Raw genomic sequence first — 26,474 nt, 5'->3', positions numbered from 1 at the left:
AGTGTTATGGAAATGGGAGAGGAAGTAGATGAAGATCAGATGAGAGATATGATACAGCGGGAAGAATTTGACAGAGTACGAAATGACCTAAGGTTAAACAAGACCCCTGGAGTAGACGACACTCTCTTACACTTATAGATATCCTTGCGATAAAACTATTCCGTCTGGTATAGAAAATATTTGAGACAGGCAAGGTACCCTTTGACTTCAAGAAGTATGTGATAATTCCAACTCCAAAACAAGGCATGTGCCGACTTGTCTTAATATTACCGAACCATCAGTTTTATACTTCATGGTTGCAAAACACTGAAACGTGTTTTACGGAAGAATGGAACGATTGTTAGTAGCCGACATCGTGAACATCAGTTGCGGTTGCGAGATAGTACTGACTCTACTAATTATTTTAGAAGAAAGAGTGAATAAAGGGAGATTAACGTATTACCATTTACAGATTTACAGAACGGCATGGACAATGTTGACTAGAATACTGTCGGTCGTAGGGATAAAATACAGGGATGGAAGGGTTACCCACAATTTTTACAGAAACCAGAGTGCAGATGTATGAGTCGAAGGACATTGACAGAAAGCAGTAATTGAAAAGGGTGTAGGACAGAGCTGTAGCCCATTCTCGCTTTTACTCGATATCTACATTGAGTAAGCTGAGAAGAAAACTGTGGAGAAATTTGGCAAAGAGAATTAAAGTTCAGGGAGAAGAATAAAAACTTTTAGGTTTGCCGATGACTTTATAACTCTTTCAGAGAGGGCGAAGGGCTTGGAAGATCAGCTGATTGGAATTGATAGAGGAACAGCAGCAAAAGTAAAACAAGTATAATGGAGTGTAAAAAAAAGTAAAACTGTTATCAATCCGACGACTGTTTGAACACTACAGTGCTTATTCATCGCAAGGATAGATCAGATGCCACTAAATCTAAAATATTCGATAATATCTAGTGAGGTTATAACGGATTCCGAATTTGAAATAATCTGGTGAAGTTGAGCATGAAAGGTGCGTCAAACATAGTAATCGATTGCTGCTATACACTAACTGTGTCATGAGCTTCGGGAGCTGAGCGCTTCAGAAAGAACCTGCATAATATCGGGGATAAGTTTCCTGGTCACACGATCACATTATGACGCGTTTGTGAAAGGGGGAGACTTTAATTTGCCAGATATGGTATGGAATGGGAAAGTCATGCGATTGAAACTGGTGCCAGAGACAGGTATTCGTGTGGGACTATCCTGAATTTCTTGTCCGAAGATTACTGGGAGCAAATAGATAGAGAACCAACTCTTGACGATAGCGTCGTAGGTCTCCTAGCAACAAACAGGACTGAATTTTTCGAATCAGTTAACCTAGAGGAATGCATCAGTGATCATATTCTGTGATACCGTCAATGACTATGTGTGTTACAAGGGATATTAGGAGACGTAAGAAAATATATTTACTTATTAGTAATAACAGGATAAAAATTGCAGAGTATCTGAGTAGCCAACTTCAAATATTCAGGTCCGAGGACGAAGACGTCTCGCAGAAATGGATAAAATTCAAAACCATCGTTCAGTAAGCCATAGACAAGTATCAGCCGAGAAAGGTTTTATAGGATGAGAAAGACCCACCAGTGGTCTAACAGCCGTGCCGAGAGTTTCCGTGAAAGCAAAGAGAACTTCATCGCACATACAAGTGAAATCAAAGACTAGCTGACAAAAAACTGAACGAAGCGAAATTTGTGCTTAAGGAAAGCAATAAGAGAACCGTTCACAAAATTTGAAACTAAAATTTAGCCAACCGATTTTACTAAATACCCTAAGAAATTTTAGTATTACCTGAAATCAGTAAGCGGATGGAAGTCATCTGTTGAGTCGCTCACTGGTCGTGATGGCACTGAAACAGAAGATGCCGGAGACAAAAGGCTCGAAGACGGACTCCGACGTTCCTAAAATGTATCACCGCGAAAGATCGTAATTTGGCTCCACTTTTCAATCACCGCTCGAATACTGAAGTGGGAGATGTTGAGATAAGTGATCGCGTTATGGAAAAGCAATTGCAATCACATAATAGTGGAAAGGCATGTGGGCCAGATGACGTACACGTCAGAATCTACAGAGATTATGTGAAAGAAATTGCTCCCCTTCTAGCAATAGTTGGTCGCTGGAGCAACGAAGACGTCACGGAGACTGGAGAAAAGGAGCAGACGATCGATCGGTGGTACAGGAATGTAAATAAATGTAACGTACTGTGCGTAAATATGCGAACAAATCAACTACTTCTCGCGTCCGTCGGCCGTCGTAATTTAATATATTATTTATTGGTAACGTTGATTGTTGCCGACTTACGTGGTGGGCCTTAATGAAACTGATATTTCATTTAATTTTGATTTACAATTAAATGCTTTTGTGAACTTCTTTTTTTAACAATATTAATCTTCAGTATAAATTATTTGTTTGCGCTAATGAACATTAGACTCGCTAAATCTTAAAACATGAGCATATAAGTTTGACAGTGGAATAAGCTTTTCATATTAATTTCCTCGGCTAGTCAGCTCACTTTAAAGCAAAAAATCTTTAGTTATTAATTGCGGCCCACACACGCGCGAGAATATTTTTTCTTACCTCCTTTAACCATTGCATTGTAGTCGGGGTCCTGGCTCTGGCTCTCGGCTGTTGTACTGAAAATAAGAATCTTAAAGCTACATATTTTCTGCAGCGTCGGGCGGCTGTGGAGAAAAATGTATATTATGTTAACAGCGGGCGAGTTTTTCGCTTCCGCTAAATTTTGTAAGTTAATATCGCCTCGTAATGGCGTCGTTGGCTGCATCGGCCGCTGCGATTGTTGCACTGTAAATTACTCGAATGCAGGCTAATTCAAAGGAAGGCGGACATGAAATCGGGATCACCTCTTACAAATTAAAAGTGAATAATAATATTAAATCAATATATTATCTGCTTAATTAGTACAAATATGCTTACATTGGCCAGCACTGGCAACATTTCCGTCTACACGCAACCAAGACAAGAGAAGAAGTGAAGACGACTAAAAAATTAACAAAAGAGCGTATCTTGTCGTCCCTTTAGATCATTTTGTTATATTTCTTTGCCCTCGAAACTTACACAGAGAAATTATTATAATACGGGTACATGATAAAAATGTATATTATTCAATATTAAAATGTCTCTTCTTTATAAATACTGTTTTTTAAGTCTTTTTGTATTATTCACTGGGGACGCTATATTCTGTACGGTTACACTACTGGTGAAAAATCACTGAAAACGGTAATTACCGTAAAATAACCAGGACTAACTACCCGGAGCGGAATGACCACATAAAACAAATGCCAGGGAAAGCAGATGCCAGGCTGAGTCTGGTAGGACAGCTCTTAAAGAAATGCAACTCACCTACGAAAGAAGTGACTCATCGGTGGACCCTTACCATGTTCAATTATAGAAGAGACAGACAAGATTCAACTAAAAGTGGTGTTTTTCGTGACGAGATCTTTTATCCGTCGCGAGAACGTTATGGAGATGTTCAACAAATTCCAGTGGCGGATGCTACGAGAGAGGCGTTGTCCTTTGCGGAGAGATTTACTATTCAAATTCCAAAAGAATGTGTTCAAGAAGAGTCGGACTACCTATTACTTCCTTCCACAAACGTCTCGTGAAGTGACCGCAACGAGAAAATTCGAGGAATTGGAGCTGATGCAGATGTTTTCCGACAAGCGTTCTTTCCACGCGCCGTTCGCGACTGGATCGTTGAAGGGGGAACAAACCAGAAGTACCATCCGCTCACTAAAAGCTACTAGCAAAGTATATACGAGGGCTGTTCGGAAAGTAAGAGAGGAAATGAAAACCACAGTCAAAATCAAAAGTGTTTTATTTGCAACAGTTAGCTACACCTTCCAACTACTTCTCTACACAGTAGCCGCTCCGACTGAGACATCGGCCCTAGCGTTGTTCCAACTTTCCAATACCCTTGTCATAGAAGGCAGCCTCCTCTGCTTTCCGACAGTGTTCTACGCTGGACTGCAGTTCGTTGTCTGTGCGAAGCTTCATTGGATTTTCACTGTGGTTCCCATTTCGCAACCTATCTTCCTTACTTTCCAAGTAGTCCTCGTACACTGCGTGTTCAAAAGTATCCGGAGAAAATGACTTACAAGTTCGTGAAGCCCTCCATCGGTAACGAAGGAATTCAATATGGTGTTGGCCCACCCTTTTGCCATGATGACTGCTTCCACTCTCGCAGGCATACGTTCAATCAGATACTGGAAGTTTTCTAGGGGAATGGCAGCCCATTCTTCACGGAGTGCTCCACTGCGGAGAGGTATCGATGCCGGTCGGTGAGGGCTGGCACGAAGTCGGCTTTCCAAAACATCGCAAAGATGTTCTGTGGGATTCAGGTGAGGACTCTGTGCAGGTCAGTCCATCATAGGGATGTTATTGTCGTGTAACTACTCCGACACAGGCCGTGCATTATGAACAGGTGCTTGATCGTGTTGAAAGATGCAGTCACCATTTCCGAATTGCTCTTCAACAGTTGGAAGCAAGAAGGTGCACAAAACATCACTGCGGGCCTGTGCCGTGATAGTGCCACGCTAAACAACAAGGGGTGCAAGCCCCCTCCATGAAAAACACGGCCAAATCATAACACCACCGCCTCCGAATTTTACAGTTGGCACTATACACGCTGGCAGACGACGTTCACCGGGCATTCGCCATACCCACACCCTGCCGTCGGATCGCCACATTGTCTATCGTGATTCGTCACTCCATATAACGTTTTTCCATTGTTCAATCGTCCAATGCTTACACCGAGCGAGGCGTCGTTTGGCATTTGCTGGCGTGATGTGTGGCTTATGAGCAGCTGCTCGACCATGAAATCCAAGGTTTCTCACCTCCTGCCTGACTGTCATAGTAATTGCAGTGGACCCTGATGCAGTTTGGAATTTCTGTGGGATGGTCTGAATAGATGTCTGCCTATTACACATTACGATCCTCTTCAATTATCGGCGGTCTCTGTCAGTCAACAGGCGAGGTCGGCCTGTACGCTTTTGTGCTGTACGTGTCCCTTCACGTTTCCACTTCACCATCACATCGGAAACAGTGGACCTAGGGATGTTTACAAGTGTAGAAATCTCGCGTACAGACGTATGACACAACACCCAATCAGCTGACCACGTTCGAAGTCCGTGGGTTCTGCGGAGCGCCCCATTCTGCTGTCTCGCGATGTCTGATGACTACTGAGGTCGCTGATATGGAGTACCTGGCAGTAGATGGCATCACAATGCACCTAATATGAAAGACGTATGTTTCTTAGGGTGTTCGGATACTTTTGATCACAGAGTGTTTGTATATAAATGCTGGCGCACCTGCAGCTGCTGTACTAGGATTGCTTCCGCATGAGGCAGTCTTCATCCGGCCTGTGAACACTCACCCAGCCAGGTATAGGGGGACCTACGATTTAACTGGGCATTTTTCGCACCAACGAAGATTCCCAGAGATGAAACCAGCGATAAGTGACTTCTGGGATCGATCGTGGATCAAATCCAAGACCTACATATGCACAGTGTAGCAGTTTACCACTGAGGAGTGTAGCCGAATGAAACAAATTCCGTGTGGCTCAGTGGCTTGGTGCAAGTCCTTTAATCGGTCGCGAATTGGGCGACTTACGTCTCGCCAACCTGGGGAAGTGGGACCCACAATTTTAAGAGGAACCTTCACGTCACTGACAGCTGTGTTGTGAAGGTTAGATTGAAGACACAATCAAAAATTTCATTGTCCGACCGGCATTCGATATCGCGACATTTCGATTTCAAGACAGTGCGCTTTTACCACTAAATCACCAGTCGAAGCAGAGGGGTTACACAAGAAGACGAGACACTAACGGTAGGAGACGCGGTTTTGTTATTTGGGCAACAAAGTAGATTTGTTAAGTTGCGCTGATTTAGGGGAAGAGACCAAACAGCGAGGTCATCGGTGTCATTGGATGAGGGAAGGATGGGGAAGGAAATCGGCCGTGCCCTGTCAAAGTAACCATCCCGACATTTGCTTGAAGTGATTTAGGAAAATCACGGTAAACCTAAATCAGGATGGCCAGACGAGAGATTGAACCGTCGCCCTCCCGAATGCGAGTCCAGTGTGCTAACCACTGCGCCACGTCGCTCGGTAGAGAAGTAGAGAGGAATATTCGGTCTGTTCTTGGAGGAACATACGCATATTAGAAATCTGAATACACAGTGTTCATGTTCCACAATAATTATCCACCTAATGTTGCCTTTTAATCTTGCTACACTCTTACCTCATACATCTTTCCAAAAAACCGTATGTTTTAATAGAGTATTCAAATAACGTGCTTCGGCAATATGTTATTGTGGAACATTAGTACTGTGTATTCAATTTTTAATAAGTTTAACTGTTACTGAAGATATTTGTCTGGGATGCCATGTGACATATGGTCGATCAACAGTTCAGACGAGAAGAGAAGAGAAGCTATTGAAATGTGCTGCTACAGAGAAATATTGAAGATTAGATGGGCGGATCGTATAACTAATGATGAGACAGTGAATCGAATTCTGAAAAAAAAAATGTGTCGGACAACTTGGCTGAAAGAAGCGGATGGTTGATAAGGAACATCGTCAAATTTGTAATGGAGGGAAGGCTGGGGGCAAAATTATTAGAGATGGACCTAACCAGACTGTGTAGTATCTCTCTGACAGACTGTGAGGGGTATGGTATACAGGGTGGCGCACGAAATGTGTTACCATTTTGTTTTTGAATATAAACTTTATTGTCAATACAATCTGAAAGGAACATATACTACAATGAAGAGCCGTCCATGGAGATTCGTTCTAACTCAGCACATGCTCAATATGTGCACCATTTCGTTTCCTAACTTCCTTCAAATTAACACCGAAGTTAGTTATTACCCTATGGCACATGTCTTCTCTAATTTCACTGCAAGCTTGAAGAATAAGTCTTCTGAGCTCCATTAAATCACGTGGACGTTTCGGGCAAAAATTTTTCTTTAGGTACCCCCAAAGAAAATAATCACATGGATTGAGGTCTTGACTATTTGCGGGGGGGGGGGGGGGGGGGGGGGGATTTTGTCCGTCATTGAAGCGACCTGGAAACCTGAGTGAAATGATATCCGCATGTCGAAATGCTCGTGTAAAAATTCCAACACAGTGTTTGCAGTATGTGGCCTTGCTCCATCTTGCATGAACCACTGCGTGTTGAAGGGCTAGGCAGTAGCAAGAAGCTGTGGAATTCTGCGAAGCATGCTCAAATAACGCTCGCTGTTCACAGTTTCTTCAGAGAAAAAGGGTCCAATAAATCCGTGACTGGAAATTGCTGCCTACGCTGTAATCCTCGAAGCATAATGTTGTCGTTCATAAAGAACTTGTGGGTTTAGAGTGGCCCAAAACCGTACATTTTGTTCGTTAACCACACCGTCTAAATGAAAATGCGCCTCTTCTGAAAACCAAACGTTGTTGAGCGTTTCTTCCCTATCCTCCGCCCACTGCTGCTTGTGTTCTTCAGTGAGCTTCTGTGCACAGGTCATCTTGTATGGGTACATATGGAGGTCACTTTTAAGAATGCGTTGAACGGAGCGTCTGGATATTCCCAGTTGCACTGCTGCCGTCCTACACGATTTCCCGGGACTTCTCTGTACAGCAACTCGTACCGCTTCAATATACTTCGGCGAACAAACAGGCTTAGGCCGAGGTCGCTTCGGTTCCAATACTGTTCTTTCCTGTACAAATTTATCGTACAACCTGTGGATGGTCTTCTTGCAAGGGAGCCATCGCGTGTTAAACTGTTGTCGAAGACGCCACCGAGTTACAACATGGCTTTTCGTTTCATGAAAAAGTAACACAATTGCCGGATCGTTGCTGTCGTCAGTCTTCCATTGTCAGTCATTGCTGCTTACTAGTCTCCTAGCGGCAGTATCGTGAATTACACGTCATTTCGTAACTCATTTGTTTTTCCAAGCTCTGCTAGTACTGCTGTAGAGATCCCAGCGGGATATCTGAAGTGCGTCGTAAATTGTGAAAGAAACAATTGGTAACACATTTCGTGCGCTACCCTGTACATGTGGGATGTATTAGGATTCGCGCAGCACACATTGCTTGATGCCTCGCGCCCTCACGCCGTTGCCTTTGCAGATCGACGGCTTGCTGCGCGGTCCCCCCGGGCCGCCTGGAGTGTGCTCCTGCAACCTGAGCTCGCTGCTGGAGAACATGCCGCTGGGGATTCCAGGGCCTCCGGGACCGCCGGGCGTCGACGGCAACGTCGGGCCACCTGGAGCGTCCGTAAGTACACCACCACGTCTGTCTAATGATGCACCGTAGTTACACCGTGTTCTTCCTTTAAACTTAGGGGGACACCCTTCTTCCAACGTTTGATTATCCATCCCATGTTGCCTTTTGATCTTACTACGTTCTTGTCCCACGAGCCTTTCCAAAAAACCGTATATTTTAATAGAGTATTCAAATAATGTACATCGGCAATATGCTGTGTATCATACACCGAACTGGTATCGAGGTCAGATCTGCTAGTATTCTTGGCCAGTGAATTACTCACCATCTCTGACCTTTATGCGTAATGTTTTCTAGTTTTCCATATTATCCAAGCACGACTCACGTCCCGTCCTCACAGATAGTTCAGTTGGTAGAGCACTTGCCCGCAAAAGGCAAAGGTCCCGAGATCGAGTCTCGGTCCGGCACACAGTTTTAATCTGCCAGGAAGTTTCATAATTAGTGTAATTAAAATTTGGAAAAAGCTCCATGTTATTAATAATTTATCGTGGAGCACTTGTTTACTTCCCGTGGAACACCCGTGTTCTGTGGAACATAGTAAACCCTGCTGTAGAGTGATTCTACCTGCTGCAACAGCAACTGACATCATTATACATCATTATGTAGTAACACAACCAGAGGAATTTTGCTGATCCTTGTAATACACTACTGACCATTAAAATTGCTACACCACGAAGATGTCGTGCTACAGACGCGAAATTTAACTTTCAGAGCATTTACACAACGTTGGCGCCGGTGGCGACACCTACAATGTGCTGACATGAGGAAAGTTTCCAACCGATTTCTCATACACAAACAGCAGTTGACCGGCGTTGTCTGGTGAAACATTGTTGTGATGCCTCGTGTAAGGAAGAGAAATGCCTACCATCACGTTCCCGACTTTGATAAAGGTCGGATTGTAGCCTATCGCGATTGCGGTTTATCGTATCGCGACATTGCTGCTCGCGTTGGTCGAGATCCAATGACTGTTAGCAGAATATGCAATCGGTGGGTTCGGGAGTGTAATACGGAACGCCGTGCTGGATCCCAACGGCCTCGTATCACTAGCAGTCGACATGATAGGCATCTTATCCGCATGGCTGTAACAGATCGTGCAGCCACGTCTCGATCCCTGAGTCAACAGATGGGGACGTTTGCAAGACAACAACCATCTGCACGAACGGTTCGACGACGTTTGCAGCAGCATGGACTATCAGCTCGGAGACCGTGGCTGCGGTTACCCTTGACGCTGTATCACAGACAGGAGGGCCTGCGATGGTGTACTCGACGATGAACCTGGTTGCGCCAAAGGCAAAACGTCATTTTTTTCGGATGAATCCAGGGTCTGTTTACAGCATCATGATGGTCGCATCCGTGTTTGGCGATATCGCGGTGAACGCACATCGGAAGCGTGTATTCGTCATCGCCATTCTGGCGTATCACCCGGCGTGATGTTATGGGGTGCCATTGGTTACACGTCTCGGTCACCTCTTGTTCGCATTGACGGTATTTTCAACAGTAGACATTACATTTCAGATGTGTTACGACCCGTGGCTCTACCCTTCATTCGATTCCTGTGAAACCCTACATTTCAGTAGGATAATGCACGACCGCATGTTGCAGGTCCTGTACGGGCCTTTCTGGATACAGAAAATGTTCGACTGCTGCCCTGGCCAGCACATACTCCAGATCTCTCACCATTTGAAAACGTCTGGTCAATGGTGGCCGAGCAACTGGCTCGTCACAATACGCCAGTCACTACTGTTGATGAATTGTGGTATCGTGTTTAAGCTGCATAGGCAACTGTACATGTACACGCCATCCAAGCTCTGTTTGACTCAATGCCCAGGCGTGTCATGGCCGTTATTACGGCCAGAGGTGGTTATTCTGGGTACTGATTTCTCAGGATCTATCCACCCAAATTGCGTGAAAATGTAATCACATGTCAGTTCTATTATAATATATTTGTCCAATGAATACCCGTTTATCATCTGCATTTCTTCTTGGTGTGGCAATTTTAATGGCCAGTAGTGTATGTTCTGCAGTTCAAGTGGATTAAATGCAAAGAGCAAATTTCCATCGCCACACAATGGTTCAAGAGTACACAACCACTGTATAAGTATACTAGGTGAATAACTGCTTACAAACTGATGACTCTCATGTTCACAACTTCAGGGTCTGCCAGGTCCAACCGGAGAGAGAGGAGCACCCGGACCACGAGGAGACAAGGGGGAGAGAGGAGATCCCGGACCTCAGGGACCAGAGGGCATCCAGGGGCAGAAGGGTGAGTACCATTCCGAAGCATTACTGTCAGGATCCAAAAAGCCGTCCAAGGGCATAAAGATGAGTACCTCTCCATAGAGTTACATCCAGGTCCCAGAATAGCATCCAAGGGCAGAAGAATGAGTACCACTCCAAAGCGTTACGTCCAGGGCCAAGAAAGGCATCCAACGGCAGAAGGATGAGCACCACTCCGAATCACTACTTCCAGTGCACAGAAAGGCATCCAAGTGCAGAAAGCTGTTCCTTACAGGGGCCAAAGGTCATCCGAGGTCAGTAGTCTGAGTACCAGTCTGAAGCATTATTTCCAGGGGCCAGAGGACATACAAGGGCAGAACGGTGAGTATTACCTAACAATAATACAGAAATTGGAAGACATCCAAGAGCAGAAAGTACCGGTTTGGTGGTTTTTCTGAATTAGCGGAGCCAGCTGAAAATTTTAACGGGCTCCTCGTCCGGGCCCTGAAAGCTCAAGGGACGTCGACCGGCCTCCGTGTCGTCCTCTGCCACACACATGCCGTAGGGAGGGGCGTGTGGCCAGCACTCTGCTCTCAGAGCGGCCTCTGCAGATCTCGGAGCTGCTATTGCTCGGTCAGGCCGCTCCTCTGTTGGCGTCACACTGATCAGTGCACCCCGTCCAGTCCCCCCAGCGAAGGAAAATCCTTGGCAGCACCGGGAATCGAACGCAGGTCCTCCGCGTGGCAGCCGACTACAATCACCACTCAGATATGGAGACAGACTTATGAAAATTATAGAACTTAAAATGAAGAAAACTTGTCTTGCTAGTATCTATGGTAAGGATTAAATAGTACTTTGATTCGAACACTTTGCAAGAACACTGTGCCAAAAAGATTCACTGGCAGGCAGATTGAGCACGTGGGCAGCAGGGATGGCGGTAATGAAACAGTTTGAAGCCCATCAACTGTGATTTTATAAGAGACTGTTGATAGTCATGCGTATAATCGAATGCGAAGTTCTACAACAAAATAAACGAGAAAAAAAATTGCCTAATAAATAAAGTAATGACCGAAAGGATCGGTTTCGACAAACCATCTCGCACCATTCTAACGGGATATCCTGAAAGCCACAGATCAAGGCAATGAGATGGATGCAGTATTTCTTGACACCCAAAAAACATTTGACTCTGTAGCACACCAACGTTTATTAACAAAAGGACGATTATGTCAGGTACCAAACTATGAGCGGGGATCGGGAGGGGGGGGGGGGTGTGTGCAAGGGGGGCGGGGGGGTACACGAATAAAAAAAAAAGAATAACTGAGCCGTGCGTGGCTCGTGTTCCCGCCATCATGTATTTTACACCCAGTTTTTAACGTACCTCCAGCTCACTACGTTAATTTAAATTACTACTGTCACTGAGTTGCTGCTTTGTCTGACCGTGAGCGGCGCTAGCAGCGCGTATCGATATATCCCTTCTCGTAGTATCTTTCCTCAACCACTATTACCCCCGGTCGTTGTCTGTCGTAAAGGAGTTCGGGTCTGCCAGTCAGTTGGAACGCGTCTGGAGCGCAGTCCGGACCTGCCAGTGGGGGAGTTGCAATGCGGCACTGGTGCAGTCCGGCTGGAGCTGTGAGGTCTGCGTCGACATGGCTCGCCCGACCATTGCCACCACGCATCACTTGAGCCGGGCCACGGTCTGCGTGGATCGTCGGTCGGCCGTCCTTTTTGGCTCGCCGATCGTTCATGAGTCGACTGTGTGTGTGTGTGTGTGTGTGTGTGTGTGTGTGATCGACTCCCAATTTGCCTTCGTGCGTGCTTAGTTACTGTTGGGTATCGTTCAGGTCTTCGTGCAAGTGTTTGTCAGGTTGTGTGTGTAGTTGCCGTTATTTTCACTGATGACTATTTTGGATGTTGTCGGCATTCTGAGAGGAGTCGGTCGGTTGCTGCGGACCAGGGAGGATATCTCCGCGCGGTGCAGTCGGTTGGGTCTGCTGGCAGTCCCTGTGCAGTGTCAGAGCGTGTGTGGAACTGTCCGATCACTACGAGCTTTGTGATTCACTGACCCAGGACGTCAAAGTTGAGTAGTGGTTTTAACTACCCAAGCCATGTCCATTGATGTGTGGTTCGTTTCGGTGGTTCGCTGTTGGGGAGGTTTTCCTGTGAGCAACACAGAGTGTTTCTATTGCTGAAATTTAGCCGCCATGCGGTGCAATTAGCTATATTGGTTGACTACAATTCAAGTGCACCAGCGGAATTTTCTGCCTTGGGGCCGGTAGTGTTTTGGTTACCTGGCCTGGCCACCAATGTAATTTTAAGCAGCGTACTTTCCTCACCCGTTGACGCCGTCCGACATGGTGCATAGTTTTGACAGCTAATACATATTTCATTGTGGATAATCACATTCATAACTTTTGTGTTTGAGTTCTCATGTACCGATTGGTGGCAAGCAAGTCGTTCAGTCGGTCGGTCCTTGGCTGTCCCCTGGTTGGGTTCCGACGGATCAAGTGTAGTTGGGCTCACCACCTGTCTCGCCTAAGTGAACGAGAGCAGACCGACCTCCCTGGAGGTTTCTCAGTGCCGTTTTCTTTATTGTCCTTCTCACCGGTGTTTGTCTGTTTATAGTCTATCATAGCCAATGATTAAAAAATTCTTGCTTTTACTGAATTTTATGTATTTTTGAATTTTGGAAACTCAATTGTGGGCCTTCAGCCACTTAAATTCTTATTTTAAAAAAATGCGACTTCTGCCTTGAAAGGTTATGGTAATTTATTTTAAAATCTTGAAAATTTTACTGTGAACTTTCAGCCATTTGCATTGCATCGTGTTTATGTTTGTCTACTCATCCTTGCCTTGAGGCTCTCAGCCTCACTGTACCATTGCAATTTTAACTGCATGTTTTTACCACTTGAGATTTATCTTTTTGCTTTAATATTTCTTGTTTGGTGGCCTTCAGCCGTGAAATAATTGCCTTTTTGAAACTCGTAGTCTAAAGGTTCGGCTATGTGCCATTTTGGTTTAAAGGTGTTATTAAGTTACAATAAATTACAATTTTTAGTCAACCTGACCGACACCTTATTTGGCCCTTTTCACAATCCTAATACCTGTTCTGCCCAGCTGGTTTACCGGGCTTTCCAATAACATTCCCGTGGGCGGAGATTGTGTAGTGCGCATTTCTACCGCTGGGTGTATACAGCGCCACTCATTGCCAGTTCAGTGCCACCTGGATTGTTCTGTTCATCTGTAGTGATTGTTTTTGCTAGAGCTGTTTTATTCTTGTTCAGTTTTTTATGACGGCAAGTCTAATTGAACAACGTGCAGCTGTGAAATTTGATAACATCGAAGAAGTCAAGGAATAAACGAGTGAGGAGCTATCAGCCCTTTCTAAAGATGATTACAAAAAATGTTCCGAACAGTGGAAACACTGGCAGGGCAAATGTGTTAGCTGTAATGGAGAGTATTTTGAAGGGGATAAGGTTGTTTTGAAAACAAAAGAAAATAAATAACTTTTTTTAAAATTCCGGTTTTTTGCCCCCCCCCCCCTTTATATGTGTAACTGAGACGAGGATTTCTCTGTAGGCAGGAGCAGCATGTTATTGTCGACGAAGCCTCATCGACTTAAATAAAAGTAACTTCAGGTGTGCAGAAGATAAGTGTATTTGAGATCACTGCTAAGTATATTGGGTATTAATCACCCGGCGAACTACACGAATATGAACCTCAGACAATATGCAGTTATCGCTCAATCTAAAAAAAAAGCAGCGAAAATATACCGTTCGATCGTTATAAGATTTCTAAGAGTTTCAAAGATAGAAAAGTGGCTTCAAATGTGCACAAATATAATATTAATCACAAAATGCATAAAAGCAATATTGTATGGCAACAATCTCCAGAAAGAACGGGGACAGGGGATGGGGGATTCTGGACCACAGAATTTTCACTCATGTATCGAGTGGATAATATAATAATTTAGATCACGTATCGAAACTGCCGTGTGGACTTCCATGACTACAATTCCAGTTGATCATCTGTAGAATCTATAAACTCTTACAAATTCTTGGGTGCAACAATTTTTGGGGATATGAAATGGAACAATCAGATAGTGTCAGTCGTAGGTAAAGCAAGTGACAGACTTCTTTTCGTTGGTAGGATGCTGGGAAAATGCAATCAGTCTACAATTGGGGCAGCTTACAGCAGACCTGTGCGACCCATCGGAGAATATTGCTGAAGTGCGTGCGACCCATACCAGATGGGACTAGCATGGGATATTGATGTATACGGAGAAGGGCAGCACGAAGATGACAGGTTTGTTTGACTTACAGGAGAGCTTCTGCATCTGGTACGTCTACGTACATATTCCGCTGGCCACCGTACGGTGGGTGGGGGAGACTGGTTTCCTGTTGCACTCGCAAATAGACGAGAGAAAATCGACTGTCTATATGCCTCTGTAGGAGCCCTAATTTCTCTTATTTTATTTTAGTGGTCCTTACGTGAATTTAATCTCTCTGCAGTCAGCTTCAAATTCCCGGATCTCTAAATTTTCTCAATAGCTTTCCTCGCAAAGAACGTCGCATTCCCACCAGGGATTCCCATTTGAGTTACCGCAGCATATTCAAAATACTTACGTGATGTTCGAAGTAACCGGTGGCAAATCTAGCAGCCCACCTCTGAATTGTTTCAGTCTCTTCGTTTAATCTGACCTGGTGCTGATCCCAAATGCTTGAGCAGTTATCACGAACGGGTCGTCTTCTTACGCACGTACATTAACTTACATTTTTCCACATTTGGAGCTAGCCATTCATCGCACCAGTTGCAACTTTCGCCTAAATCTTCTTGTGTCCTCCTACAGTCTCTTAACGACGACAGCTCCCCGTACACCACAGCATCATCAGAAAACAACCGCAGGTTGCTGTTTACCGTGTCCTCCAAATTGTTTATGAATATGGAAAATAACAGCGGTCGTATTAGACTGATGATACCCTTGCCTCTGACGAACATTCGCGGTCAGGGACAACGCGCTCCCTTCCGTTGCTTAAGAAATCTTCGAGCCACTCACATATCTGGGAATCCGTTCCATTTCGTTAACAGTCTGCATTGGGGCGATGTCAAATACTTTTAGGAAATCTAGAAAAATGGAATCTGCCTGTTACACTTCATCCATAGTTCGCAGGATACCTTGTGAGAAAAGGGCAAGCTGAGTTTCGTCTGAGCGATGCTTTCTAAAACCTTGCTGACTCGTGCACATAAGATTTCCATCTCAAGGAAATCTATTATATTCGAACTGGGAATATTTTAAAGAATTCTGCAGCAAATCGTTGTTAAGTATATTAGCTGGTACTTTGGCGGGTCCGTTCTTTTACCCATCTTATATAAATGACTCACATGCGCTTTTTCCTAGCCGCTCGATTCTTTGCGCTGGGTGAGAGATTCGCGAGAAATGCAAGCTAAGTTAGCGGCCAATGCCGTCGAATAGGCCTACTCTTTGTGAAAACGAATAGATTCCATCCAGACCTGGCGATTTACTTGTTTGCAACATTTTCAGTTGTATTTCTACGCCAGGCATTCCTTTTACTATGTCCTCCATACAGGAGTCTGTGCGATGGTCTAACGACGGTATTTTTGTACAGTTCTCCTACGTGAGCGAAATTTAAAACTCAGGCTTTCTCTTTGCTATCTTCTATTGTCACACCAGACTGGTCAGCGAGTGACTGGCTAGAAGTCTTAGACCCGCTTGGCGATTTTACGTAGAACCAGAGTTTTATTGGGTTCTCTGCAAGATCTTTTGCTGAGGTATGAGGTGGTAGTTGTTGCACGTTTCGCTCATCGATCTTTTTACAGACGCACGAATTTCCACTAACTTTAGTCTGTCGTCATATGCGCACTCTCTTTTGAACCGAGAGAGCGACAGCCTTTGCTTCCTTAGCGTTTTCCGAATTTCGTTGTTGAACCTCGGTGGGTCTCTTCCGTCCTTAACCCACTTGTTAGACACATACTTCTCGACAGCAAGATTTACAATCCATTTAAAGTTCGCTCATAGTTCATTTGTGTCCATCATAATGGAACTAAATGAAGTCAATTCGTTGTCTAAGTGGGATGCTAACAAGTGCTTATCTGCTCTTTCTCGCAAAAATACTGAAAAATCTGAGTTGACAGACACCGGAAGATGGACGGCAGCTGTCCCACGAAAACAAAGCTTCGAAAACCCGCATTAAGTGAGGAGTCTGGCAACATCGCTCTCATAAGAACCATAAGACGAGATTAGACTAATTACCGTGCACACAGAGGCACTTAAGCAAATATTCCTTTTGCTCTCCATACACGAATGAAATCTAAAGGAATCTTAATTCATGGTTCCGTGGGAAGTACCCTCTACTATGGGCTTTACAGTGTTTTGCAGAGTTTATATGAAAATGTAAACTTAAATATGATTTTTGTCGTACTCATACTGTGTCGTTGGCGTACACAAACTTGTAATGTGCCTCGTCGGCCCAGACGATATTGTTGCCGTTTTCCGAATGTGTCCACTGCCTTGTCACACTTAAATGTCCATCCTATGTCCGACGTCATCCTGACGGCCAGTATAAGCTCTTACGCCATCCGAGTCACGTGACACGCTGCAAACTGCACAGAAAAATTTTGCCACCACTCTCCAGAGTCGTATAAATTTTTTATTTAATCAGAGACCTCTTTCTCAGTACTCTTTTGGGATGGAAAATCCCGACAGTTTTTTACTGGTTCTGCCAGTGGCGGAGAAAATCGGTACTAGTTGAAAGATATTCATTTGTCTCCGAGTGCTGCCAACATTAACCTGTCCCAAGACGCTAAATATTACTTATAATGATATTGAAGTTCTCCAGTAATTTTAAATAAATGGATAGTGCACAGTTTGTAGGTAAAACTTGTATGTGAACTTGTCAACAAATAAGGTGATTTACGTTCTGATACACGTGTCAATTAAGAGGAACATATTTCTACAAGCACTGTCCCTACTTTCGTGTAAGTACTAAACACGTGTAATGGTGTCAGCCCTGTGAGAAGGAGCCGGCGACGCTTTCCCCTCCCCGCTTCCCTCCCAACGGCATCCAAAACGCGGCACCAGGGCACACCTCCCACCATTCGCGACAGCCACAGAGCGAAGAGTCAACTTATCGTGGCCAAACTGCAGCCACACATGTAGTAGGGGTAAAACTAAATGTGAGTTCTCAGTGCATTCAGTAGGGAGCAGTGCGTATCCAGTCGTGAGCGGGACATTCGGCTTCTGTATAGTGCTAAGTTTGTAGACGTATGTGCGTTTGAAGTTCGTTTCAACCTTAGACCAAGTGACCATTGTGACTTTATAGCAAGAAGGGTTTTCAGAGAAGGGAGTTTCCCATCGAATTGGCCCTCGGCGCAGCGACGTCATTCAGACATTCACCCGCTACCACCAGACACAAATTATTGTATAAGATCTGCCTCGTAGTGGTTGCCTGCAGCCTACCATAAGATCAGCTGATGAATGCTGCCTACAAACCGTGGAGAACGCTACACAACTGCGCGTAGCATTCTTGGAGGCTACTGCGAGGGATGTGTGAACTTGGGCACTACACTGTCACATCCACGTGATCAATTTGGCAGAGCCGTGGTTTGTGAAGAACTGGACTAGCAAATACCTACAATGTGATGTGCATCAGAGTCGTCACTCTTTTCGCCAACGAGTGATGGGTTTGTCTGACAACTGACGGTCATGGTATGGAGGCAGGCGGGCAGCGGTGCACCTGTCCGGTATGCAGTGCCACGAGTTCAGCAGTCTTGTTTTGTGTTGGCACCATGTACAACAAATGTCGGCCACCTGCCATCACTATCGAGGACAATTTGAGAGTTGTACAGTATCAGGACAGGATGATTGAACTCATCATCTATCCCTGCAACTGAAGTTTGGGCATTGGTGTTTGTCTTTCAAAACGACAGTGCACGAGCCGGCCACGGTGGCCGAGCAGCTCTAGGCGCTTCAGTCCGGAACTGCGCGACTGCTACTGTCGCAGGTTCGAGTCCTGCCTCGGGCATTGATGTGTGTGATGTCGTTAGGCGAGTTAGGTTTAAGTAGTTCTAAGTTCTAGGGGACTAATGACCTCAGATGTTAAGTCTCATAGTGCTCAGAGCCATTTGAACCATTTGAGAATGCACGAGCACAGCATGCCCACGTCGTGAGCGCCATCCTACAGTAGCTAGGAACAGCCTGAATGCAGTGACCTGCGATTCTACTAGCATCGACACAACTGAGCGTGTTTGGGTCCCGTGGAAACGTCGCCAGAATTCTCCCTACACACTGGATGGCCTCAGGAAGACGGCAGTTGATGAGTGGGGCGGTCTCGACCAGTGATGACCATCCTGTGGATACTATGCCATCAAGGATCCAAGCACATTACATTGCACAGGGTCGACCAACAAGCAAGAAATATGCACAGGTCGCCGCGTGGGATTAGCCGAGCGGTCTCAGGCGCTGCAGTTGTGGACTATGCGGCTGGTACCGGCGGAGGTTCGAGTTCTCCTTCAGGCATGGGTGTGTGTCTTTGTCCTTAGGATAATTAAGGTTAAGTAGTGTCTAAGCTTAGGGAATGATGACCTTAGCAGTTAAGTCCCATAAGATTTCACACACATTTGAACATTTGAACAGGCACTGGTCGGTCTAGTCTATGAGACGGGAGATGGGTAGACAACCTTTCGCCGCCTGAAGGGGGGTAGGACATCAAACGGGCCGACTTGCAACAGGAAAGGCATCGCAGGACATTTGAATTTACAGTGTCTATACTTTTACAAATAAATTCATAAAACTTTGTCAGCATCACCAAGAAGGATTAAGGATTCACACTCATTGTAGTGGAAGTTCGAAAACATAACAAAATAATTTTTTTTACGTGTGAAATTTCATCATTTTTTTCACTTACTAATGGCTGCATTTCTTGCTATAGGTACACTTTTCTTCATAAGTTACAGAGGTTCTTCGATGAATTTTGCACAGCATACATACCATACTTACAGGTGTATTAAACTCTAGAATTTACTTAATTTATGAAAACACGAATGATCTGTTGTATTTTAAGCTTCATGTTTAGAAAAAACACAAATTTTGTAGTTAATTACCTCAATTTTTAGCACAGGTTTTAATAGATATGGAAAATTCTAGAGTTTCATACACCTTTAAGTATGGTTTGTATGCTGTGCAAAATTCATCGAACCATCTCTCTTACTTATGAAAAAAAGTGTACCTATAGCAACAAATGCTGCCATCAGTAAGTGAAAAAAATGATGAAATTTTACATGTAAAAAAAATTCGTTATGTTTTCGAACTTGCACTGTTATGAGTGTGAATTCTGAATCCTTCCTGGTCATGCTGTTCAAGTTTTATGAATTTATCTGTAAAAGTATAGACAGTGGAAATTAAAATGTCCTATGGTGCCTCTCCTGCTCCAAGTCGGCCCGTTTGACGTCCTACTCCCCTTAATTCCAGAGAATGTGTTCTAATCAACTTTGTCAAAAGCTGTCTCTAAATCTACAAATGCTGCCGAGGGGGAGTGGGAGAGGGAGGAATCGTGCACTTCCATTCTCACAACTTTATAGGCATTTCAAGCGCCCGCTTGAATAAATATCTCTTACTATAACAATAAAATCTTTCTGTATGATATATCAGTTATCAATATCTATCAGTGGTCATGACTACCATTGCCAACTACAAGGGTTCCATTTAGAAGCTTTCTTACAAATCTACAGTTAACCCTTCGGTACGCCGCTAATTCTGCAGCATTTTCTGAAATTTAATGCAGCTGCGTAATCCTTCGTTGCAGGCGAGCCTGGCCGCGACGGAATGCCTGGAATACCTGGAAATCCTGGACCACCAGGACCTCCTGGAAACCCCGAGTTCTCCAGTTTTGATGTAAGTTGTGTTATATATTACGAGCACAGTTGTGGTTTCTAAATCGAGAAAGAATAACTGAAATTGCATCACCACTTCGGTTTCGTACGTCTTATTTGTTTTTGTTCTTACATGCTGCATTTCAGCCTAGTTGGAAACCAAGAGCTGTATTCAAGGTAAGACTAGTAAATATACCTTGATGTAAATGGCTTCCCTTATACTAATTCTTTTCCCTTTCCTTGTTGCAATTGGCTATCACATTTTGCAAGTGCTCCATCCAGATCTTACAGTATTGATGCCTGGAGTGGATTCTAAATGTGAACAAACCACCTTTCCTCGAAGACTAACTCAGTTTACTGACGCACAAATTCCACGGAGAACAGTGGAATGAAAGAGAGTTCTCTAACTGTAAATTTTTGAACGGAATAACCAAAACCACACAAATGATTATAAATACGTTCGTACACGATATCGTCTGACTTGCTATTAAATAGGGATTCTTGGCTTTTAGAAGCGAATATGTTGTCCCGGACACAAGTTTTCATCACATTCACAATTGATATCATACGTTCCTTAAGAAAACATTGTTACTGTCGTCAGGCACCAAGGAATTTTACTAAGGCTTCTTTTAATTAAATTGTCACTAGTTTGTTGTCCAGTTACGAGGGTCTCTTTTAGTTTCAGATCATAGAATAATTTAGTCAGTATCAGTCTTAGTACCGTAAACAGTATTTTGTATTCATTGATGGCTGAAGATGAACACCTGTGTCACGCACTGCAAATAAACTAAGATTATAAAATTAATAATCCATAAATATTGTGACTGGTTGCGGTATATACATATAACCTTTACTGTAACATAATCATGGAAAAGCAGTACCGCTGACATCGCAAATGACTGTTGATAAGAGCCTGTACAATGTCTACTGCGTCCGTCTATATCGTACGCCAGAAAGTGTGTAGCAGCGTTACGAAGTAACAATATGGATAACTTGAAAGGGTGAAGTTGTAAGTTTATTTTTCAAGACATTCGCTTCACATACACTCCACGTGGGAAACACGTGGGAATTTACAAACGCCGACACGGTAACCGAACTCTTGCCACACACGGGCCACACTGCCTTCTGAATCTATGACTGTGGTTCGTTCAATCCTCCTCTTCAATTCCACAATAGCGCCTGGAAGAGGAGAGACGTAAACAACGTCTTTTACACAACCCCATAAAAACAATTCATAAAGGTGACGTAGGAGCCCTTTTTAGCACACATTGGTCTGTAGCTCCAACACGACTAATCATCTAACATTCTGCGTGGTGTCTGTTTGTTCTGAGTCGTGTATCCCTACTACTTTCGCGCAACGACGCTCTGAGCGTGTTTTTTAGGGAACTGACTAGTTTGAACCTGGGACCTGTTGCTGGTAAGGAGACGCCAGACCACACATGACATGTAGAGTTCAGAAGAGTTCAGTGAGACTAGCGATGATATAACCAAATACTTAATGATTTCAGCGTCATCTCCACTGCACTCCCTGTAAAAGAATCTTAATACTAACTAAATTTAGTGGAAGGGGTTCAAGGCTTTCCTATTTTTAGTTAGCTGGTAAAATAACGTCGAGAAAGTAGTTAAGTTTATCACTGGAATTTTTATTCTACTCACAAAACATTGTTTATAAATTGCACGATTGATAAAAGGAAATGTTTTAATACAGGATGATAAAAACCAACTGCGTTCAACAAAAATGTGAACGAATATTCCCTAAATGGGTTTCCAAGTTCTACAACGGATCGAAGGATGACCTATGCCATATCACATCTATAATCAAAATGGTCTACAGTGACCCTCAATTATCTTTAATTACTTATCTAACTTGTCGTAAATTACAGTGGCTGATGTGGCTTCTCAATAATTATATAACAGAAAAATCATCGCGTTTCAGATTTTTACTTCACGTAGCAAATGTGAATACCATGAGATTTAATTGACGATCGACACTAGTATTACGTAAAAAGGGGGTGTAACAGATGAGACTTCTGCAGTTCTGAGTGAAGCCTTATGCGCTCAAAAATGCGGCATCGCGTGCGTTCACTACCTTGTCGGTGGTTAGTCAGCGTCAGGGGGCGGCGGGCAGCACAGCTCCGCTCACCTCGCCGTCTCGGAAGCAACAACTCCTCGCTTCTCCTTACTACAATTTACCGAAGTTGGTTTTAAAAAAAACTATTTGCCTGTGTTTTCATCTGACCAGTCAGGGTCTCAATGTTAACCTTAAGCTCCGCCTACAAAAATTCTGTCTAACCAATGAGAAATGTTATACTTTTCGTGGTGGGGAAATGTTTTTAAAGTTTGCAACGTAACAGAGACGCGAAACAGTCTCACACTAAAACTTGCAGCTGGTGTGGCCCTTTTAGTGTTATCGTAAGATCTATACTGTTCTTCTGGAGGGCTCTATCTTTTAACATGGGCTGGAGGGTGGTCGTGTCGGTTACTTTTCGTGGTGGGGCAATGTTTTTAACGTTTGCAACGTAACAGACACGCGAAAAAGTCTCACGCTAAAACTTGCGGCTGGTGTGGCCCTTTTAGTGTTATCGTAAGATCTATACTGTTCTTCTGGAGGGCTCTAGCTTTTAACATGGGCTTGGGGGTGGTCCTAGCGGCTAGCTGGCGACGTGGGTGTCCGTCCCTTAACGTAGGGCCTTCTAGCTTAACACGGTTCTTCTCTCGGCTTCTGTTCTCGTTTCTCCCCTCGGAACTGCGTCTGTCTCACGGTGAGAAGGTATGACATGCATTTAGACATTCTTGTGTTAGTCTGTGATATTCCATTTGCTCACTCGTTACTCGTATTACTTTGGTTAATTTAATGTCACGATTTATTCGCAGCTATGTGACATACTACTGGATTTGCTTATCATGTCAGGGTTTTCATGGAAGGTGTTGGATTTGCCTGACACCTTACAATCATACATCTGCATAGCACTGTGTTCAGATATGCCCTAACATCGCGGTGAATATGTGGGGCACACCATCTAACAGAAGGACAAAATTCTCTGAGACAGTCTGCAACAATGGCATTAACCAGTTCTGCAACATCTGAAGGAAGGACTCTCCAGTAACAATTTGTTCTTTAATGGAGAAAGGCCCATAAAGTTTCCTGTGAGACATGGCACAAAAAACATTGACCTTCGGAGAACCTCTCTCATGTTCAACAACGTTTTGCGGGTTTCCTGTTCCACAAATCTTACAGTTGTGGCTGTTTACTTTCTCACTTGTGTCAAATGTTGCCCCGTCCAAAGAAATCATCGAATTCACAACACTATTGACTCCGACCTGCAATGACCAGCAAAACTCGAACAGCTGTAGGGACCGGGAGAAGGAGAGGTCTTTAACTAGTCCTGCATGGTTGAATTTGGGAGTGGGGCAAAAGGTGAGGCCTTTGGAAAGGAGTGATATTGCTGTGGGACTAAGGCTTCTGGAGGAAAGGTTCATGACTGTGTTGAAAGTCTGATTAGGTTTTTGGTTCTGTGTGGTGGTGGGAGGGAGTTTTTGAGGGTGGGGTAAGTGTAGTAGGTCTGCGAGACAGGGTTTGTCAGCTGTGAGGGGGTGTGGGGGAGGTTTGGAAGTTGTTGTAGAGGTGATGGACAGTGGTACTCCGAGGCGGTAGTAGGAAATGAGCAGGATGGAGGGCTTTTTGAGGTGGCGTTGTGCATGTTGCTCAAGTTCCTGCAGGTCAAGAGATTCAATGGATGTTACGGGTTCCAGGAATTTGGGATTACATAGCAGGAGAATTCTGTGGATGGAGAGAAGGTACTGCAGGGAGAATTGGGCTTGGTTGATACGGTTTTGCAGGACTATGTTGCTGAGGGCTAAGGATTGGCGCAATCTGAACAGGTGGAGGTCATTGTGGAAGGAGGGCTGGCAACACTCACAGTGTAGTTTCAGCGATCTGAGACTGCAGGGCCGGCTGGAGTGGCCGAGCGGTTCTAGGCGCTACAGTCTGGAACCGCGCGACCGCTGCGGTCGCAGGTTCGAATCCTACCTCGGGCATGGATGTGTGTGATGTCCTTAGTTAGGTTTAAGTATTTCTAAGTTCAAGGGGACTGATGATCTTAGAAGTTAAGTCCCATAGTGCTCAGAGCACTTTTTTTTTTTTTTTTTTTTTTTTTAGACTGCAGACGTATGTGCAAGTTGCGTTTGTGGAAACGTGTGTGTGAGTGTGCGTATGTGTGTCTTCTGCTGACAAAGGCCTTGATGGCCGAAAGCTATGAGTCTGTGAATCTTTTTATTGTGCCTATCGCGACTCAGCATCTCCGCTATATGGTGAGTAGCAACTTTCCTTCTCTGGTATTATTACATTCCATCGTGGATTTTCCATTGTTTGATCTTTGTAACCTATCTGTTAGATATGATCGAAACCAGTCATTAGCTACCCCTCTTATTCCTAAAGCTTCTAATTTATTTAATAGAATTTTGTGGTCGACTGTATCAAAGGCCTTAGAAAGATCCAAAAACATGCCTGTGACACACTCATCTTTATCAAGAGCATCAGGTACAACTTTTGTGAATTCTACTATGGCTGACTCCGTGTTTTGCCACTTCGGAAACCAAACTGTGATTCGCTTTATTCAGGTAAATCATTAATCTGTCTTTCATAATTGCTTCTATTATTTTTGAGAACGCTGACAGCAGGGAAATGGGCTGGTAATTTTCTGTGTCCTCCGCATTACCTTTCTTAAGCGAAGTTACAACTCTTGCCTGTTTTAACTGGTCTGGAAATGTCCCTGATGTGAAGGATTCATTTATTATATTTGTTAAGAGGCCTTGTATAATCCCTGTGCATTTTATTTTGATTCCTGATAGATGTCGTTTGTAGGCTTGTAGTTTAGGGAATGGTTCAATGCCTGACTGTACTGTTGTTATTTGACAGAGATGGTCTGATAGTCTGAGATCTTTTACAGCTACATCACATTTTTCCATGTCCATGTTTGTGGCCCCATCGATATTACTGATGAAGTCGTTGTTGTAACCCTTGTTGCACTATTGACCAACAGGCACATGCCAAAACTTTGGAGGATGTTTATGAAGGTGCTGCTGGATTCATTTATGATGTTAGTGTTGATGTTAATGTCCCCATTCAGAATTGTGTTGACCTTTGTACTTGAGACTTTATCTAGAACTTATTGAAAAAAGTGTCCACACTACCACTGGGAGATCTGTACATACACAAAATGATTAAGTTCTTGGTGATATCAAGCCCTGTTAATTCAATAGCTGATATTTCAAAGTGTTTGTCTTCACTTACGGTACTGAGGTCATCTCTTGATTTGAACTGTGTTCCTTTTCTGATATAAATGAGTGATCCTCCACCCCTTGAAGTAGTTCTGCAGTAAGAGTTTGCCTTTTCATGCAATGATAATACTACATAATGGAGCATGGAGAAAGTGGTGGAAAACTAAAAATGACAAAGACCATAAAAGATATATAGAGGAAAAGAAGAAGTGCAAAGAAATAGTGGTAACAGCAAAGAAAAAGGCATGGGAAGAGCTTACAAAAAAACTTGAAGAAGATGTGAAGAGCGATAAGAAAATGTTCTATAAAATGATGAAAAATAAAAGGAAGGCTTCTGAACTACCAATAAAGATGGAAACAGAGGACGGTACCGTGATTGAAGATCCAGGGAATATAAAAGATCTCTGGAAAGAACATTTTGAGAAACTGTTAAACGCTGAGGAGCAGGTACACGAGGAAACAACAAATAATGGAGAAATTGAGAGAAGTTGGGAAGCAGAATTAGGACAAATTACACTGGAAAAATGGAAATAGCTGTGAAGAAGATGAATGGGGGGAATGCCCCAGGATCTGATGAAGTATCAGTGGACATGATAAGAGCAGCAGGTCCAATGGGAATGCAGTGGCTGTATAGAGTACTATCAAGTGTGTGGGGAAATAGTACAATACCTGACGATTGGAGGAGACATTGTTCCCATCTTCAAAAAAGGCAATAAAAGACTTTTTAAAAACTACAGAAGAAAAACCCTTATGAGCCATACACCCAAGATTTTTGAAAGAATT

At 43.9% G+C, this 26,474-nt stretch overlaps 1 protein-coding gene across 1 annotated transcript in view; it reads left to right on the top strand.

The window, feature by feature from the left end:
- The window catches only part of LOC124607003 (collagen alpha-1(XVIII) chain-like), a 939,249-nt gene that overhangs the window by 735,675 nt on the left and 177,100 nt on the right, over nucleotides 1–26,474 (top strand). The window contains exons 7-10 of the mRNA XM_047139151.1: nucleotides 8,157–8,303; nucleotides 10,464–10,572; nucleotides 20,345–20,433; nucleotides 20,559–20,588. Of these exons, the coding sequence (XP_046995107.1) occupies nucleotides 8,157–8,303; nucleotides 10,464–10,572; nucleotides 20,345–20,433; nucleotides 20,559–20,588 (375 nt within the window). The remainder of the gene's footprint in view (nucleotides 1–8,156; nucleotides 8,304–10,463; nucleotides 10,573–20,344; nucleotides 20,434–20,558; nucleotides 20,589–26,474) is intronic.

The sequence above is a fragment of the Schistocerca americana genome, chromosome 3, assembly GCF_021461395.2.
Source record: "Schistocerca americana isolate TAMUIC-IGC-003095 chromosome 3, iqSchAmer2.1, whole genome shotgun sequence".
Lineage (NCBI taxonomy): Eukaryota > Metazoa > Arthropoda > Insecta > Orthoptera > Acrididae > Schistocerca > Schistocerca americana.
The sequence above is the reverse complement of the archived record's forward strand: the minus strand, read 5'-3'. Positions and strand labels throughout refer to the sequence as shown.